Raw genomic sequence first — 19,255 nt, 5'->3', positions numbered from 1 at the left:
TCTCTCTCTCTCTCTGTGTGTGTGTGTGTGTGTGTGTGTAAGTGGAACTATGTGCATATGAAACAATATTTGTCACAGTGAAGAACTGGACTACCAACCACTGTGTAAGAAAACCCTTATATAGATTCTACTGAAACTTGAATGTTCACTTTAACTTTTTCCTGACAACTGTCCCATCAAAACAAATAATTAAATATAGTTGTAGTTTAAGGATGTTCTTTAGTATTTTTCGTAGCTGTTCACTTAGTCTCTACTTTTCATCTGGTTGAAATCCTCCATTTATGGCATGAAAGGATGACTCAGGCTCCGTTTTGGTATCATTTTGCTCTGAAAATGCTGCGTTGTTTTTCCCATAATATTTCTTGTATGCAACATAAACTGGAAAACAATACACAAGAGGTTAAGTAAATTTCATGGTGATTAGCTACAAACTTACTTGGGACAGCGATTATCATGTATGATTCATAAAACAGTTTATATTTTCTGCAGAATGGAGGCTGCTGAGAGAACACAGCCACTATCCCACTTCCCCTATGACAAGAGGAACGGCCACACTGGAGGAAGACCCATCATGAAACTTCAGGGATATCTGCTCGGGGCAACTACATGCCTTCTTCAGGATTCCAGTCCTGGGTGTGGTCCTCCACAATAATAAGAGCAAGAAGGATTCATTCATATCTATCAAATCCTAGTCCTCAATAAATATACTGCAGGCTACGGCATAGTGCCAAGACCTTGGTCTCTTGGTGCTCTAAGAAAGATTTGATCTAGAGTAATACTCCTGGTCTCTCTGTCACTTGCTCTGTCGTGGAGAAAAGCCGCATCAGAGTGGTGATCAACTTTCCTCTCTTTGGTGATGCTGCTGGTCTCTGGTAGCGACCATTTCTCAGCTTGTCTTTGAGGTCAGCTTTGTCCTGCCAGGGGAGACCTGCAGGTCATGTGTGTGCATGTGTGCATTCATCTGCACATGCACGAAGCTTTGGAGAGGGGGCCATACTCACAAGCCCATTTGTCTATCAGGTCAAGCCATATTTTGCAGGTAAGCTTTATTTGTAGTAGAAGTGCTATTTTGTTATCTAAATATCTGATCTTTTCCCTCTACCTTTCAACTGGTTCCAAAGTCAACAAGGGAAAAGAAGGTATTATTTCTTGGACTCTTTAAATTCCAATACCTCACATATAAAATGTCTATAATAACATCATCTACTGCATAGGGCAATGTGAACATTCAACAAGATAAAATCAAGCACTTGGCCTTGCCCATAGGGAATAGTATCGATCAGCAAACAGGGATGGTCATTATGAGATGCAGCTGAGAGGCACAACGTCTGGTCTCAAAGATCCTAGTAAATTCAGACTAACATTGCCTTTGGATTTGTCCATGAACTTCTAGTAAATTATTAGATTTTTTTTTTTTTTGCGGTTCTGGGAATTGAACCCAGGGCTTTGTGCATGTGAGGCCAGCACTCTACTAACTGAGCTATATCCCCAGCCCCTACTTATTAGTTTGAAGCCAGTGCACCCTGCTATTGCATTTAATGTAGCTTGTGCCCAGTTTGAAGATCCATCACTTATTACAAACTACTTTGAGCTGGGACTTCCTCCATTTATGCCAATGGTTTTATTTAATCAAACTGCATCTTCTTTCTTTCTTTCCTTCCATCCTTCTTTCATTCCTTCCTTCCTCTTCTTGTTTCAATAAATATTTATACTGTAATATATCAAATATGTTTTTGTCATTGTACAGACTTCAGAAAGATGTCTTCCTTATTACCAGGCTTAAGGGTAAAACCAGGAAGGTACCAGACCAACGCCAGTGCTCTCTTCCTTCACTCTTTCAGTCCATATGTCTTAATCTCTCTTGGAATCTTCATTCAACTAGTGCCTTTGGTTTTATTATGGACCAGCCCACGCTCCCTGCCTTGTCTAGTGGACATCACTAATTATTTGGCAAATCTCACAGTGTGCCAAACTGGATAGACCTTGAGGCAAGGAAACAAGATTATTCTACAAGAAAACAAGTCATTAGACCATGGACCTGCGTCCCCTGAATCAGAGTTAAATCAGGGCAAGGTTTTCAGTGATCTCGAAAGTCCTATTCTAGAAGGAAGCCCCTGCTGGCAGGATGACAGCAAGACAGGAGTGCAGAGGAGGCTGGAACTAGGTTGGAGCTACACAGGAAAACCAAAGGAACGTCTTCAGACATTTCCTAGCTTAATATTCACATTATTTTTGTCATGCACCTAGTATTTCCCATTAAATATCATGAAGCTTTAAAAAGGTAGCTGAGATTATATATATATATATATGAAAAGAACTTAAAAATAGAGGTCCTTGGAAAGTAAAATCTAGGGGAAAGTTTCAACTGGGTGATGGCCAGTGGTTGAGGATGGAAATGTATTTTATAGGGGAGTAAAATTAAGAGTCAGGCTGACTACTAACTACCCAGATACTTAAAGAACACTTTTGCTTAACTTTCTTCAATTACATGGGCATTTAGATTACACACAAGCCTGCCTTTTAACAGCCTGATTAATGCCCTTTGTAATATTTTCTGATGCCTATCCTATATTTACAAAGCATATTAAGACAAAGATTGAAGGAAAATCACCAAGTCCTGGGTCCTTTGGAAGCATTTAGAAAGGCACACAGTAAAATAGTCCTAACAGGTTAACACTCTCCGTAATCACCAAAGAAAAGAAACTCATGGAGAGAATTGGTTTCCATTACTTTTGACTTAAAATTCTTCCTTAAAGCCTTTGGGTAAAATTGCAGCCTTTGGGAAGTCTTGATGATATTATCAGTGGGCTGTCCCTCTCTTTTACTTGTACAGTTCATTGCCAGGAACAGGGAATTTTAAAAAATGGTCATTTTAGCAATCTAAGGTTTCTCAAGGAGGAATGTCATAAAGAAATTTGATTGGTGCTGTTGCTTACATCCTAATAATATTGCTGCAAAAAGGAGCTGGAAAACGCTGTAGATGAGCGGGAAGGTGAACACGAGATTGAGCTCCTCAGGGGTGAAGGAGAGCTGTACGATGGTGGAGCACAGCTGAGTGTTCTGCATCCCTGTTTCCAAAGCAACCGTGCGGCACCTGGGGGAGGGGAGATGTGGGGAGAACATGCGCTTTAGTTCTTGCTCTGTTCTGTTGTTGTATGACCTGAAAAGCAGATATAGCAATGAGTACATAGACTGTGTTGTATGTGTTTTGTCTCTGCTTTGAGTGTACATAGTTCATGTATAAATTTTCATATCGAACTACACATGAGTAAATATACCAGTATCATTTGTCATATAATACAGTGATCTATTGTCTGTGATATAAATAAACCTACAGGTATGTCATATAGCATGTGTGAAGAACAGGCTCATTTAGAATAGTGTTCCATAAATGGCAATGTCCCTGGTAAAGGCACAGAGCACAGAGGAGGGTTCAGAAAATATTCAAGATACAATATTAGCTATAGTTGTTTATTGCTAAATTCGTGTGGGAGTCGGGGACCTGGGAGCATTACAAGGCCAAAAGCATAATTTTTGTTAAAGTCGCTCTTCTTGGAGGATAAGAATGCATAATCATGAAGATCCTGACCTGCACTCAGGGAATGGTCCAGAAGAATTTGAGCAAAAATACATGAAATAAAAAACCGTGTATTATCTGTTTTGATTGAAAGATATGAGGAAAGCCAACCTAATACAGAACTGTAGGATGATTTTGGTAGCCTCTTTAGTCAATTGTGGATAGATTTTGCTATTATACCAAAACATGGCATGTGGCAGGGTAAGCTGCAGTGTAGAACTGGAAAACATCAATAAACTTGTTGTGTTGGAACTTAAAAAAAAGAAGTAAAGGCAGTTCTTTTGGGGGACTTGAATAATTTAGGTATGAATGAGTCTATTGAGAGCAACACAGAAATGGGTGGATGTGATTAAGGGTGAAGGAATTGGAACTTAATAGTATTTACTGCTGTTATGGGTTGACTATGTTCCCCCAATCAAATTCATATGTTGAAGCACTAACCCCAGCATATCAGAATGTGACCTTATGTGCAAATAAGGTCAGTGCAGATCTAATTAGTTATGATGAGGTCATTAGGGTCGCCCTAATCAGCTGTGCACAGAGGGAAGATGATGGGACACAGAGAAGATGGGTGTGTACCAGCCAAGGACAGAAGCCTCTCCTTTCCTTGTAGCCCTCAGAAAACAAATGAACCTATAAGGCCATCAGTCTCACTTCCAGTCTCCAAAAACACTGGACAATGAATTTCTGTTGCTTAAGCTGCTCAGTGTGTGATACTTGGTGCTGGCGGTCCTTAGCAAATGATAGCCACAGCAATTACAGATGAAAATTTCCAGCCCCAAACTCCCAAACGCCAAAACACCATACCTGTACCAGGGCTGACCAGCTATTCTAGCCATAAAAAATCCCAGGCTGTAGCCAGCTATAGGAAATATGGTCCCTATGATCCACAGCTTAGGTTCAATGATCCAGGCACTCTGGTACAGTATCCCTCCAACCACAGCGAGGACCACGATGAGGATGGCACCCGCGATGGACCCGATCTGGAAGAGAGGCACAGGGAACCCAGCAGTCATGTCAGAGTGTGCGCAGATGAGGTGTCAGGACGATGGTCAAGAAGACGCCTTCCCTTGGGGCAAGTGGTAATGGAACTAGAAGGCCCGTAGGCCCAGACTAGGGTGTGTCCCATGTTCTAATCTTTAAGAAAAGAGCAGGACATACAGTATGCATGCTCAAATAGCCTGAAGAAGGTTTTCTGGCCTGCAAATTATCTGCCTGAGTGGAAGAGAATCCACTACAGTAAGAGCTTGGAAAACCTGGCTTGGAGATTCAGTTCCTCCCAGTTTGTCTCCTTGGGTGAATCATCAACCTTTCTGAATCTTTATTTCTTCGTCTGTAATTGGGGATAAAAACTTGCTCCAGCCACCTTTTATGATGGTTATGGTAATAAAAAATGGATATAAAACTCTATAATTTAAAAAATGCATTAATAAACATAAGCCACTATTGCTATTGTTTTCTCTTTTTGACATTCAAACATATTTGGAAATTTAAACTTTTTTTTTTTTCTGTAGAGATGCAAGGAATTCCAACTAGCTTACTTTGTCCTCTGAACAGCAGAATCTATCTATAGCCTCTACAGCTGTATTCATATAATCTAAGTATAATATAGCTGGTGAAGGGGAATGAATGATCAATATATGTAGTGATTTTATATATATATATATATATATATATATATATATATACATATATACATATATATATATGTATATATACACATATACATATGAACACCTACAAATTGACAGGAACTGAGATGGTCATACGGTTACAGACATAAGAAAGGTATGTTCTATTTTCTAAGATAGCTGTTGAGATATATTTATAACAAAACTCGAGACAACAGCAATGCACTGTGGTATAAAGTAGTGTAAAACCAAGAGGTGATATTTGAACTGGTGTCTCAAAGAAGGGATAGAAATTCACCCTGTGGATGGGAACAAGAAGGACGTTCTGGGAGAGGAGACTGTATGAGTAGTAACGTCAGGCCCCAGAGGTAGTGATATGAGGAGGATAAAACCACTCAGCAGATGGCCCCACCCCACCATTCCCGGTCTCCTGAGGAGCACCTCACTGTGCAGGCTGGAGCATAGGTACTTACTTTAAGTATGACCTTCGCTATTGCAGGCCATTTGTGATTAACAAACATTCCACAGGAAACAGGAATCACAAGAGCGACCAAAGAAATCCCTGCAGATGGCAGAAGAGCAGTTGGATCAACAGAACACATAGCACAGAAAGTAATCAGCCTGAAAAAGGTGCGGTTAGTGTTTCTTGGACTCACAAAATGGAATGCAGAATCAACGTGCACGTGCGCGTGCATACACACAAACTTTTACCCACTCCAGAAGCTAATTTAATATCACTGGTTGACAATTAATAATATTATAATATTGGCTATATAAATCCCGGGTTGATTCTTCAGAGTTCCTTATATAGCCAATATCCTTTTGTTTAAATTTGTCAGAATTGAGTCTTTAGTCTATTCAAAACTTTATATTCCAGGAAAACTATCTGGCCAAAGGTTTTTTATTTTGTGTGTGTGTGTGTGTGTGTGTGTGTGTGTGTGCATGTAAATATGTTCTTGTGCTGTACATAGATGGCATCAACTTCTCTGTGTTACTTCATGGTTGTAGAAATAAGAGAAATACTTTAAAATAACAGACATAGAAGAATATATTCAAAATTTGCTCAAGATCTTCAGGCATTCTAATGGCTAATGACTTCTGGAAAACCGACTTCAGTTTTTGCATCCGCACCACAGTGAGAAAACAGATTGGAAGAACATGCTTTAAATTTTCCAGGAGATAATGTATTTGGTGAACTCTCTGTAATTATAGTTCTTTGCAGCAACATGCTAACCCAGCCAGGTGAAAGAGTCACACTTGAGTCTCTCTATGTTAAATTTACTGCTTATCTTGTGACTTTTGGTTTGTTTTTCCATATTATTTAACATTCATTTGTCGAAAAGCTGCCTTTATACAACATAGTACCAACAGCTGCTAATTCCTCATGGCCTGTTGCCTTTTCAAGCCTCCTTTTCAAGAGATATGAGAAAGTGGAATCAAATAATGAAATTTTAAGAGTAGATGTTGTCTAGTGTTGGGATAAATTGACCTAGGACTGGAAAACAGGTCCTAGATTCCAGCACTATAATATTAACTTAAAATGAATATAACAATGATGAAAATGCAATTTCTTCTCAGCCTTCTAGCTCTCCTGAATACATAAGGGTCAACAATTACATTTGCCCAGAAAATATTCAGCAAAATTAAATGGTTCATGAAACCAAGAGCTGGGAAGAAGAATGGGTAGGAGGAAGTAAGGAGAAAGGTGGAACTAGGGATATGGGCAGGAGTACTGAGGTGAGGCCCCCAGGAGAATCCCCTTTGGGTGTCCCCACATCCTATTTTTGGGAGGGAGGAAGGGGAGGAGATTTCCTATCTCTCTAGACCACTTCCTAAATTTTGTGAAGTTTATAGGCCTTAAATGAAAATTATCTTGATACAGCTTGTTTGTATTTTGGTGACTTAGGTTGGAAAGTATTTCAGGTTAGGTTTTGGTGTTAGGTTTTAACAGGCGGGATCTACTTGGCCTCTCTTTCTTAGAGTCCTGATCTCTGTGGGGCAGCCCAAGGCCAGAGAAACAGGCGAGCAGGATGACTGGCCAGGATTCCTGGCAGAACGCTCTGCCTCTCCTCACCAGAGGTGGCAGGCGAAGTTTTCCAGGGATTTGGAGTTGTCCCTTCTTCATACCCACAGGTGTGGCTCTGCTGAAGAGAAGGGATGTTGCAGGTCTTTACTGCCCAGTGGGCCCTGGGCTGGTGCTCTTCTCTCCCAGGACCAGTTCCTCCTACCCCAGTTGTCCTCTATGTCTATGTAGGTGAAGGAGCATCTGCCTGCAGCTGTACCATGGAAACCACACGTGGGCTCTCCACTGGCATTTACTCAGTAGGTATAGGAGGCAAGAAAAGAAAGTGAGAATAAAACAGAGGTGAACAGATTCATGGGGAGGCATGGGGAGCCAGATGGACTTGGCACTGAACCTTTCACTATTCACAGACTGGAAACTACCTAAGTCACCTGGGTCCCCCGTGCGTGGGTTTCCCCTGTGTGGAGTGGTGGTGTCTGCTCGCAGTGCTGGGAGAATTAGCTGATGACATGGAGATGGTTCTGAGACTCACAGACCTGGGGACTAGAGCTTGTCTGGGGTTTTCTTCATGTCCAGCTGTGCAGAGGCTCCTCCCCTCCAGATGCCGTCAGCTGAGGGCGTCCAGCACGTCTTCCTGAATCTGGAGTCTACAGGAGCACCTTTGTCCCAGACAAAAGGCCCACCCACAGGGCAGGGTAGGGGGCAGGCCAGGGGGCTCTTTCCAGCTCTCAGCAATCTTGGGCAAATTAAACAATTGCCCTGAGACTCAACAGCCTCATTTATAAAGTGATGTTAACATCTCTTGAGAGACTACCAGCTCATTTTTTTTTTCTTCATTAAAAAACTAGAAAAACCAACAGCAAAAAGAGTAGGTTGGAGAATAGGCCTGAGCAAACCCTGTGAATAAACAGAGCTGGTATCTTTGTATTTCAAACTCTTCTTTGTTCTTCTTTTCTCTTTTCTTCTTTAACTTCTTTCATGATGACCTTTTCCACCACTGAGGTGCTGGTGTATTTCTTATTTTCTCCTCCTTTCAAAGTCTATTCCCATTAAAGGGGGGTATAAACCATTTACACGGTAGTTAGAATTACTCAATATTCCCATGGGTATTTTCCAGAAAAAAAAAATTGAATATCAAGAGGAGAATATTTACAGTTTAAATTCTTTCCTTAAGCAAGGAATAACATGTAATCAAAATTCCTCAGTCAGCAAGCAGGTTCTTTGAGATGCAGATAATGCTTGCCTTTCAAACTGCTTTCTGTAACTCTAAGAAGTCTGTCCACTGAGGAGCAGCCCTGGGTTAAGCAGCAAGAGCCCAGGGGGCCGGACAGGAGGGACTCTCTAAAGCCTGCTTTGGGGAGATGATGTCTGATATGATGGAGTTTCCCGTGGGTCAACAGGAGGACCCTGTGCAGAGAAAACCCACACTGAATAGGCGGTGTCAAAGGGGACTGCTTTTCTTTTGCTTTTTTAAATCTAATACTTATGGTCAAAGTTGGGGAGAGAGAAGAGACTGCAGGAAAATATCACAGTATAGATCCTCCCAATTGGTGCTCATAAGTTTGTTCCAACTCTGTGGTATATACCTGGAATCACACTTGATCACAGAAACAGCAGGTCTTAGCTGGAAGGGAGTTTTAGCTCCATTCCCATCCCAACAGGAGTCTCTCTTACAGTCACCCCACTGAGTCACTGTTTCCTGCTTCCCTTCCCGGGAGACCCACGCACGGCTTTGGAGGCAGCTCATCAGAAAGACCAGTGTTTCCCAGGGTGGCTGAAGAGAAGGCTTTTGAGCGTGCAGTGTGCCTGGAGGCTGGTACTTGCTCTTTTCCGTCACATCTTTACTACATAGTTTTAGGGAAGGCCTGCTTTCAACAAGCCAGAAGCTCTCTTGTCCTGCCCTTGACCTTGTCCCTGTGTTATGCCAACCCCTTCATCTCCCACCACCCTCTGTTCTCCCCCAAATAGAGGAGAATCTCCTTTGAGATAGAGGAACATCTCAAAGTTGAAAGGAGACGGTCATAACTAGAATGTTTGACTTCCAGGCAAGAAATGCAGGTTGTGCCCTTACATTTACTGTGTATGGAGATGTGGTGCACAGCTGAGAGCTGCCCACAGTAGGCTTCATCTCAAGAGTGTCCCACTCCTGAGTACTCACTAGGTGCTCCATTTTTAAATCATCATGCTGGTGGGACTGCAAACTGGTGCAACCACTATGGAAAGCCATATGGAGATTCCTCAAAAAATTTGGAATGGAGCCACCATTTGACCCAGCTCTCCCACTCCCTATTTTATATCCAAAGGACTTAAAATCAGCATATTAAAGTGATGTAGCCACATCAATGTTGGTAGCAGCTCAACTCACAATAGCTAAACTATGGAAGCAACCTAGGTGCCCTTCAACAGAAGAATAGATAAAGAAAATGTGATGTACATTTACATATATAATGGAATATTACTCAGCTTTAAAGAAAAATGAAATTATGGCATTTGCCGGTAAATGGATGGAGCTGGAGAATATCATGCTAAGTGAAATAAGTCAATCTCATAAATCCAAAGGCATCCCTGGTATGTGGATGCTAATTCACAATAAGGGGTGGGGAGGATAGGGAAGAACAGAGTTACTTTAGATTTGGTAGAGGGCAGTGAAGGGAGGGGAAGTGGTATGGGGGTAGGAGGGATAGTAGAATGAAATAGATGTTATTACCTTATGTACATACATGACTGATGTGATTCTACAACATGTACAATCAGAAAAATAAGAAATTATTCTCCATTTATGTGTGATATTTCAAAGTGCATAAATGTATTCTACTATCACGTATAACTAATTAGAACAAATAAACATTTTTTTTAATTAAAAAAAAAGAAATCATCATGTGAATGTGTTTTTGATCTGGTGTGGTCTCCCACGACTATGAACTACTCACTCTCCAGCTTAAGGAAAAGATGGAGGCTTCCACGGGCCAGCAACTTTGAAGCCTCCAGTAGACTGCTGGATGGGGCAAGGGGGCCCCCTATGTTGGCTTCTTCTTTGGTTATTTGAATTGACAAAAACTCAGATTCTCACATTGGGTCCAGACTTAGAATTTGCACCCTGCCAATTCTCACCCAAATGTTGAGGTGACTTTCTAAGGAAAGTTTAACTGGGCCCAAACTACTATTACTCCAAGAGGAAAATACTGGATGAGCTTGAGCCTGTCTGAGATCCTAGTCAGGAATAAACTGGCGTTTTGAGGTTGATATCGGACATCATCTTGCGGAAGAGTGACTTACCTATGTTGTCATAGGGAATGATGATGGTCCCAGCGTCGACCCACATTTTGGTATAGATAAAGAGGCACAGAGGCATCATTCCCAGGGCGAGCAGTGTGGAACACGTGGTCATGCTGACGCTGTAAGGAAATGAACATGTTCACAGGTCCACTGGGTTTTCTAGGGGCAAGCGGTTTCATTTTTGATTCATGACACGAAAGTTCTGCAAGAAACTGTCTTAGCCGGTGACATCATCCGGTACAAATGGCACAGCACACATCACGTTTCTGCAGAGCCTGGCCTTGGGCACCACCACTCATATCTGGTGCCACTCCACTTCACCTTCCACTCTCCTTCCCTCCCTATTTATGCTCAAGAAGCACAGGAGTTATTCAAAGATGGCCTAAACTAATTATGAAAAAAGGTACAAGGAGCCTGGGTGTGTCACTTTTGAAACTCCCATGAGACAACAGCACATGCATTCATACTAGTCTGGACTACAGGACCATAGGGGGCTTTTTGTATCTCTGTGCTGGTATGAGCTGGGCCCTCCTGGACCTTGGAGGAGACCACCCGAGTGAAGGGGAGAAGGCCTCATTGCCTCTTGATCAAACACTCAAATTATTGCCCAAATGGCCATGCTGGGGAAGAGAAAACTGACAGTTAAAGCAACAACAACAAAAAAGTGTGCCTGCAGGTGAAATAGGCCTGGATTCTGAGGACCACGTCCTTGCCCATTTACCAAATGTGTGTTCAGAAGAATTGGGGCCTGGCGTGATTCCTTTTTAAGCAAGTCTATTTTTGTAAGGGGGACTGGCTGACTAATTGGATTTTGGCTTTTGACATGCATGGCGGAATCGATATCAAATGGTACTATTTTCAGCAACTGTGACAGTGGATGGAAGAGAAATTTTTGGGGTAGTGGTTCTTCCTGGTTCCCTTTCAAAAGTGCCCAGTGCACATTGTCTGCCCCAGGGCAGAGCCACTTACTGTCGGGGCTTTTAGCGGGGTGCTCGATGTCTGGGTGGCAAGAAAGTGGAGCTGTGATAGGCCCCTTTGAGATTGAAAGCCACACGGTGGTTTTTTCCTTCCCCATTTCCTGGTCACCTGTATTTCTCTGTCCCAGCTTCCTTATTGTGAGGATGCATGTTTCCTGGCCCAGACGGGCACCAGGAGGACAGAATTCTCCCTCTGGCCAGTATAGCATAACCATATACGTATGTTTCCTGGCTTTTGTTCCTATAAACCGTCATGTTTGTGTAGAAAGGGGCAAGACCGATTAGCTGTCTTCCCAGTTTTGACCGAACTGTGATTCAATCCATTTTCCCTTTCTGTACTGTATTCTCTTATTTTTGGTGTGGGTGGGAGACTGAATCCAGTTAGTGAGGACCCCAAAGCCTCTAGGCCCTGGTAGCAGTGCCATTCACGGAGTGACTTTGGACAGTTGACTTGACTTCTCTTTGCCAGATTCCTTATCTCAAATGCAGATTGTGAACACTATTACCAACGGTGTCCAGTTCTTAGGACAATGCCAGGCACTCATTGAGAGCCAGTTAATGTTACCATTTTTAAGTTCCTATGTTTTGTGTTCCACTACACATAGAATCAGGAAGCCGAGAGCAATTTCTCTGAAAGATATTCCTGGACAGCTGGGGCATTTAGTCCAGGCTTGGCAAGTACTTGACCGCTGAGCCACATCCCAGCCCATGAGAGCAATCTTTTTTTTTTTTTTTTAATTATTTCTTTTCTTTATTTTTATTGGTATACTGTGATAATACATAATAGTGGGATTTGTTGTTATATATTCATACATGCACACCATATAACAATATAATTTGATCAGCATCATTCAAGAGCTATTTCTTAAAGACTGTGAGAGGGGAACAAGATAGGAATTGGAGAGGAAATGGTCTGAATTTAGTGAGCAGTTTTCACAATATGATGTTACAGAGGCGTAAGAGAATAGGTGGCTGGAAGTTGATCTCTCTAACTAATAAGAACAAAGTCAAGCCCCTCAAAATGACAATGAAACAATTCACAGAGAATTTTAATGCACAAGGTTGGGGAATAAATTAGCGAAAGAAAATTCTTTTTTCATGAGCAATTTGTCTATAAAGACTATGAGTGTCAAAAATAGAAATACTACCATGAATTTATATTGGAAGGAGAGAAGATATTAATGTATAGGAAAATAAAACATCTTTTGACTTTAATTCCTGGCCTTAGTACTATTAACTGACAGGGAGAACTTTTATGTGTGTGGGCAAAAAAGAAGTCAAAATGTGAGAATTCAGTGAGTAATGAGGAACTCAGCAAAATCACTGGCAAGGAATGCAAAAGATTCTCATCATATTAGAATCAGAACACCAAGTGGGAGGACCAGGAGAAGAGAACATTGGTGTTGGCAGGAGCTGGAGACAGGCCAGAAGATCTCTGCCACATGCAAGAAAGAAGAGTGCCGACCTCAAAGCATTTTGAGTACTTAGCACTGTTCACGGAACACAATAGTGTCTAATAAATATTATCTAGTGAAGTGAAAACAATGCCACGTGAGAAGAGCAAAGCTTGGTTGCTTTGAGGGAAGATAAAGGGAAGAGTCAAAAGGTGTAGGGTGAGTTCCCCCAGAGTGGAGAGGACACGGGCCTCTCTGCAGGTGGAGCAGAGGGTCTCCTTTGCATTGTGGTAGGCCAGAGGGTGGAGGACCTTGAGCTGGAAGAGGAAAAGCAGAACAGCATTTGGCCAAAGACAAAAGTCGTGATAGGCAAAGCTATGAAATAAGAGATCTAGAAAATAAGGAGTGGAGCGAGTAGGTGTCTCTGAAGGGCCTGGGAGAGACTGAGGGGAGGATGCAGAAGTCAAAGAAAGGAAAGTCGGGAGAAGTCCTGGCCTAGTGTGGCTAAAGCCATTGTGAAAGTTGGAGAGACGGGTGTTTACCTATATCTTATGGTAGAACAAACACTAAGGAGGTAGCACAGCTTTGTGTCCCTCATCTGTGGGTTTTGGCCACCAGCAGGTCACTTGCAAGGTCACCTTCATTGCTCCCTGACACATTTTGAGCACATGATGCTGCAGTGTAGCTATAACTTAGGCAGAAATTATCTGTGCACCAAACATTCACAAATGACAGTTTTCCAGGCCAGGCATAATCAGACAAGAGGCTGAAATGTCCCTTGCTGTGCTTCAGTGAGCACAGATAACTGTCTATGTATGTGTGTGTGTGTGTCTGTCTGTGTGACTACCTATCTATCAGTCATCTTTTCAGTCGCTAGAGATGGTAAAATGCAATGGTTCCCATCTCAGAAGAGATGATAGGAGGGGGAAACGTCCTGGTTTTGTATCCTAGGAACCACATCTGGGTGGAATTGTTTTGTTAGCACTGTGTGGTGTTAGCTCATTGGCGAAGGTACCTGTAGTGTGACAGTCACTTCTGGGCTGTCATCACTAGAGTGCAGGTGGAAATGGGAGGGAAAGTTCTAAGAGCACCAAATTGCAGATATAAATGTGGGAAGGACTGTTTAAGTACATTACCATGAGGCTTAACGGTTATCTAACGCTCACTCCAGAGGAATAAAACGTTTGGAAGGCTCTTCCCCAACAGTTGAAGTTTTACTTTCTGAATTTGCTTTAAAGGAATATTTGATTTTTTCCCTAATGTATGCAATTCATGATGCCATATTCTACCTAGTAGCAGAGTTACCATCTTCTCAGTGACGAGGGTCCTCTGTGCTACACACTATGACTAGCTGTTCTAAAATGTCGAGGTGGCTGCTGGACAGGTGGACTTACCCTGGACAGATGAAGGTGTTATGGGCACTTTGTAACATAAGGGGAGGGAATCCATGAAGTGCACAGTTTATGTAATTAAAATTGAAAATTTCAATGCCATTTACTCCATTCTAGGGCCCATATCAAGCTGAAGAAGGAATCCTATCCATGGATCCATTTGGAGGTTTTCTACAAGATTTCATGTTAATTGATTAATCTTTTTTTGAAAAAAAATTAATATACCAGGATTGTGAAATGAAGTAGACAGGATTACTGTTCATGAGAATTAATTAATTAATGTTAATTAATTAATTAATTAATGTTAATTCTCCTGTTCATGAGAATTAACATTTCTTTTAAAAGCAGACCAGTGGCATTGGGAGGTTTTAGATTTGGTTTACCTTTAGCTTGCGGAGAAGAGTAGGTTTCAACAGCCCAAACCTCCTGCATGACTTATTTTCCTGTTTTAGGATATGTTTGCATGTGTGGCATTGCACCGAGGTGCAAGCTGTCTTGTTGAGAGGCAAGCCCCTATTGCTCAAAAGTTACAACTATTTCAGAGCTATTGAGTGGAGGTCAAAGCCCCTGCTCACTCCCTTCAGTGGAGTAGGGGCTAGTTTTTAGAATTCTCATCTCTGTGTGTCTAGGTCAAACCTGATCCAAGTCTGAAAAGACCCATTGCTTCGTTTTGTTTCCAGATGAGCAAAGCCTGAGCAGCACCTGCCAGCCTATGCTCTTCCACAGGGCCTTCCTTAACATAAAATCATTAAATTTAAAAAATCTATGGCAAGGTAGGTACTGCATTTCCTTATGTGAAAGAGTCACGTAGGGTATGTAGTTTGTAAGACTTTTCTGAAGCTTCCGGAGCTGAGATGTGATAGCAAGTTCCTAACTGCTCAGTGGGCACTCCATCCATTCAGTGTTCCATTTCCTCACTGGGAGCTTCTCTCCTCTGCGTGTAGTAGTTGGGGATTATCAGAGCTGACTGCCTGCGGTATAGTCTTTAATAAGCACACCCTGCATTAACACCTGGATGGTTTTCAGAAATGCATATCTTTCCCAGGAAATGAGGAATGTGAGGTAAGGAAAAAGACATTTGTCTATTCAACTTCCCACATTAAAATTCTTGGTCTAGTCCCATTAATGCTTCTTCTTATTTCTATTACACTTTTTCCCCCTTGGTGCTAGTTCAGTCTGGCACATGGTGAATTGGACAAACATTATGATTTAGATTACTCTGTGGGAAGCAGAGAAACCATTTTCTGTTTATTGTATAGTAAGCTAAACATAATTTTTAAAAAGACTTCGGTAGGGTTATGTTTGATTATGTGTGTGTGTGGGGGGGGGGCGGCGGTATTCAGTGTCAGTAGAAGTAAAACAAATTTATAGATTCTTCTTTAGGTTTAATACCAAGACTCTGTCCAAAGAACTGGTGGCTTGGTGGAGCTGACCCTCATCTTACCCTAGATCCTAAAGTTAAAGAACAGTTTGATTTCATACCTGTACTCAGAGTTCCTTGCCACCACAAAGAAAGTGGTTTTGTTTTTTTCTGATACCAACAGGACAAACTTTCTCAGAAAGATTTTTCTTTTGAGAAACTTTGAATCTTTTTCCAGAGATAATCAGCAATTATGCAACTCCCTGTTAACTGAATTTGATTTAAAAGCACAATCAGATGGAAGTCCCAGATTCTAACAGCCAAGCAGCTGCAGCAGCAGAAATTTACCTGCTCATGTTGAATTCCTTAATGTGACCTTATAATGGCTTTGAAAAAAGTTAGCCCAGTCAGAGTGGAGAAGTTGGAAGCGGAGATGTCTTACCTTAGGTCCATGTCGCCGTCAACCCAGTAGGCGAGGATATTGGAGGCAGTTCCTCCAGGGCAGCAGCCCATGATGAGCACCACCACGGCCTGCACAGGCAGGATGCCGAAGGCCAACGACAGGAGGAATCCCGTGAGGGGCATAATTCCAAACTGACAGAGGAAGCCAATAAAGATGCCCCATGGCCGCTTCAAGTGGCCCAAAAATTTCTTGATTTCCACATTGCATCCCATGGAGAACATCACCAGGGCCAAGAGCACAGTCAGCACGGTGCTCACGATCACGCTGAGCACGGCATTGAAGTTGCTCTCAGGCACCACACAGGATGAACCTTCACAGACGGATGCGTTGGCTAAGCAGACCGTCCAGTTATTCATCTTTGGGTTTGATGCTCCAATTGACAGACCACAGAAGCACGGTCCCCTGGTCCTGTCTCTACTGTCAGCCAAGATGAAGCGATGCTCACTTCACATCAAACTTTTAAACCCTTTCTAAACATGTGGCCCTAAGTGTTTCTTTCAAAAGCCACCTTAGAGAAGCAATAAAAAACAATAAATGCTAGTATGTCAGTTTCGAGAGGTGGCGTTACAACATAGCACAAATAATGAATCATAAAAGTCGAGCAAAATTACTGGCCCAGACAGAATGTTATAATTAATCATTTATTGGCATGATAATGAACTGTGCCACATAGAAATGACTGTGTTAATGTTTAATGGGTGGAAGGTTTGTTGAATAATTTCAGTTAAGTGACAATTAAAATCTCTGAATATTATAGAACATGGTAGGGGTTGAGGAGTAGGAAAGCAGATTGTTCTCTCAGCTCCCTTCAAGGTAGGGCGGACTGGGCTCAGAAAAGTCAAGCACCCTGGGCCAGGTTATCTTATAAATTAATTTCTAGACTGAACCCAAACCAGATTTTCGATTTCCTGCTTACTCCTATTGGACTGTAATTTGTATAAAGTATATGCAAACTGGAGAAACTTCTAGGGCCTTGGTGCAAACCTATGGGAGAATCACTTTTGGGAAGACAGGGTGTTTTCTGGTGGGAAGGAGTCTGACTGGCAGAGCCACCCTCAATTACCTACACATGTAATTAGGCATGTGTTGCCATAGTAACAAAGTGCTTTATAGACAGAGACAATACAATTATTTAGAGGGATGAACCTCAGAGGATTAGGTCAAAGTGACAGTATCTCTTTGTGCTTAAGAGTCAGGAATTGAAAGTAGATTTTCTTTCTTTTTTTTTGTCAGGGAGGGATTCCCAGGGAGATTGATTGTCATAAATGTCAAATAGTCACCCTCATTACGGACAGAACACTGTACTTAGGTATATTAGGGAGATAAAGAGAAAAGGTAGAGGAGAGATTGTCCTGTTCTCTGATGTTTATAACCTAATTATTGAGTCAGGTAACAGCATAGGCATAAAATTGAATATTGCAATCATGATTCACAATTGGGAGGTCAAATTCTAATTTATCGTTCAGTTCAATCACCTTCAGTCAAGTACAGTTAGCACCCCCATTTTCCAGATGAGGAACTGAGGGCTGAGGAAGTGAAATGCTTCATGCCAGGTTACCAGCTGGTCATTGGGACTACTGGAACTCAGCTTCCTGGCTCTGGGCAGGAAAGGGTTGGTTTGCTTGGTGGAGATTCGCAGCCGGGTCTAGGATGGGGTGTCTCAGTGGGCACAGGGGTCCCAGAGGCCTGTTCAGATGTAGCTTCTTGTTCTAGAAATCTGCAGGGGGTGGGTGTGGGGCTTGTTTTCCAACAAGCTCATAGTTGATGGGGACAGTGCTGATCTGGGGACCGCATTGTGAGTGTCCAGGACAGCAGTGGGACCTGTGCACAACAGGACAACTGAGCGTGGGAAGAATTGGCCTTTCCACCATGAGCTGTGGTCACTGCAGGGGCCACCATGAAGAGAGGTAAGCAGAGCCAAGTGTCCTAGCAGCTGGGAGCCCGTGGATGATGTCCCTTTAATTTGAGATGGAACTACTTGGAAACCTGAGCCACTTCTTTGGAGGGTGGCATCGATTTACACTCCCCGTTGACACAGCTCCTGTCACACTGGCACTGGTGGGCTGCCATTAGCTCTGCCAAGCCCCACCCCGCCCACTTCCAGAATCAGGATCAGTTGGCTGCCCGCCAATTCCTGGGAGCGCCTCCTGTCTCTCCCAACAGCTAAATGATTAGCTAGGTAATTCCCAAAGAGGCCTCTCCTCCCACATCTGGGTGTGGCATGACTTGGCCCTGCCCTGGTGGCCTCTCTAAGCATCTCCTGGGACTGACCTCTGGTTCCTGTCCTTGCAGGTGCCGGCCCTCCAAGGACAAGGTGAGCTGAGTGCTCCTCCTGCTGTTGCACCTTGGTACCTGTTCATGACAGCTCTCTTCTCCTCCAGACTGGGTGAAGGAGACTGTGTGCGGTGTTCATGTTTCCTCTCTTCCTGCCTTGATTTCTGTGAACTTCAAACCCTGCTGAAAGTCAGAAAGTAGCCTGGGACCTAAAAGCAAGTAGCCTCTCTACTTCACCATGTTTTATCTGCAAAGAGAAACGTAAGGAAGCATTTGGATTTTGAAATTGCTCTGAAGTTGGAAAGGCCACAGTGCAAGACTGATACAGAGAGTCAAGACAGGCAGAGTCAGACACCCATCTCTTGAGGTCCGGTGGTTGACCACGGTGGGACTCCTGGTTTGGGCCCTGTTGGTCACTGGGTCAGCCAACTGCAGTCCATACTTAGCCTTTTTGTCCACATTGCTGGAAGCAGAGGAGAGAAAGTGGAAAGAGCACAAAGCAGGTTCGGAATGAAGCTCTCCTCAAATTTCAGATGACTTGCTAAGGAGATTTTAGGCTCCCGAGGGCAGAATGCTTTGCATATAGACAACTTGCAAATGAGCAGTCTGTTTGACTAGACAGAGTGCTACAGTTCTGGTTAAAAAAAAAGTGCCAATGCATTTCTAATTTTCACATTGTTTTTACATAAATTTGCACATTAGACTCGAGAGGCCTTCTATTCAAGTATTGGAGTGATCCACAATTAATTACTACCCTTAACTTCAGCTACATTCAAATCCAGGCATGGAAAATATCTAAATATATAAAGATTGTTCTTCGTGTCTGTAACCTAGGAAGGAGGGGTAGATGCGCACCTGGGGGCAGCTGGCGGCCTGGCTGGGTTTTCTG

The 19,255-nt window shown here is 42.7% G+C and overlaps 1 protein-coding gene across 1 annotated transcript; it reads right to left on the bottom strand.

The window, feature by feature from the left end:
• Positions 1-250: 250 nt before the first annotated feature.
• On the bottom strand, positions 251-16,457 carry Slc10a2 (solute carrier family 10 member 2). Its single transcript, XM_026400368.2, has 6 exons — positions 16,072-16,457; positions 10,508-10,626; positions 5,682-5,770; positions 4,385-4,560; positions 2,937-3,094; positions 251-378 (listed from the first exon to the last, which is right to left on the bottom strand). Exons 1-6 carry the CDS (start codon positions 16,446-16,448, stop codon positions 251-253), a joined length of 1,047 nt encoding a protein of 348 aa, XP_026256153.2. The 5' UTR covers positions 16,449-16,457.
• Between the last annotated feature and the right edge of the window lie 2,798 nt (positions 16,458-19,255).

Source organism: Urocitellus parryii, chromosome 2, assembly GCF_045843805.1.
Source record: "Urocitellus parryii isolate mUroPar1 chromosome 2, mUroPar1.hap1, whole genome shotgun sequence".
NCBI lineage: Eukaryota > Metazoa > Chordata > Mammalia > Rodentia > Sciuridae > Urocitellus > Urocitellus parryii.
The sequence above is the reverse complement of the archived record's forward strand: the minus strand, read 5'-3'. Positions and strand labels throughout refer to the sequence as shown.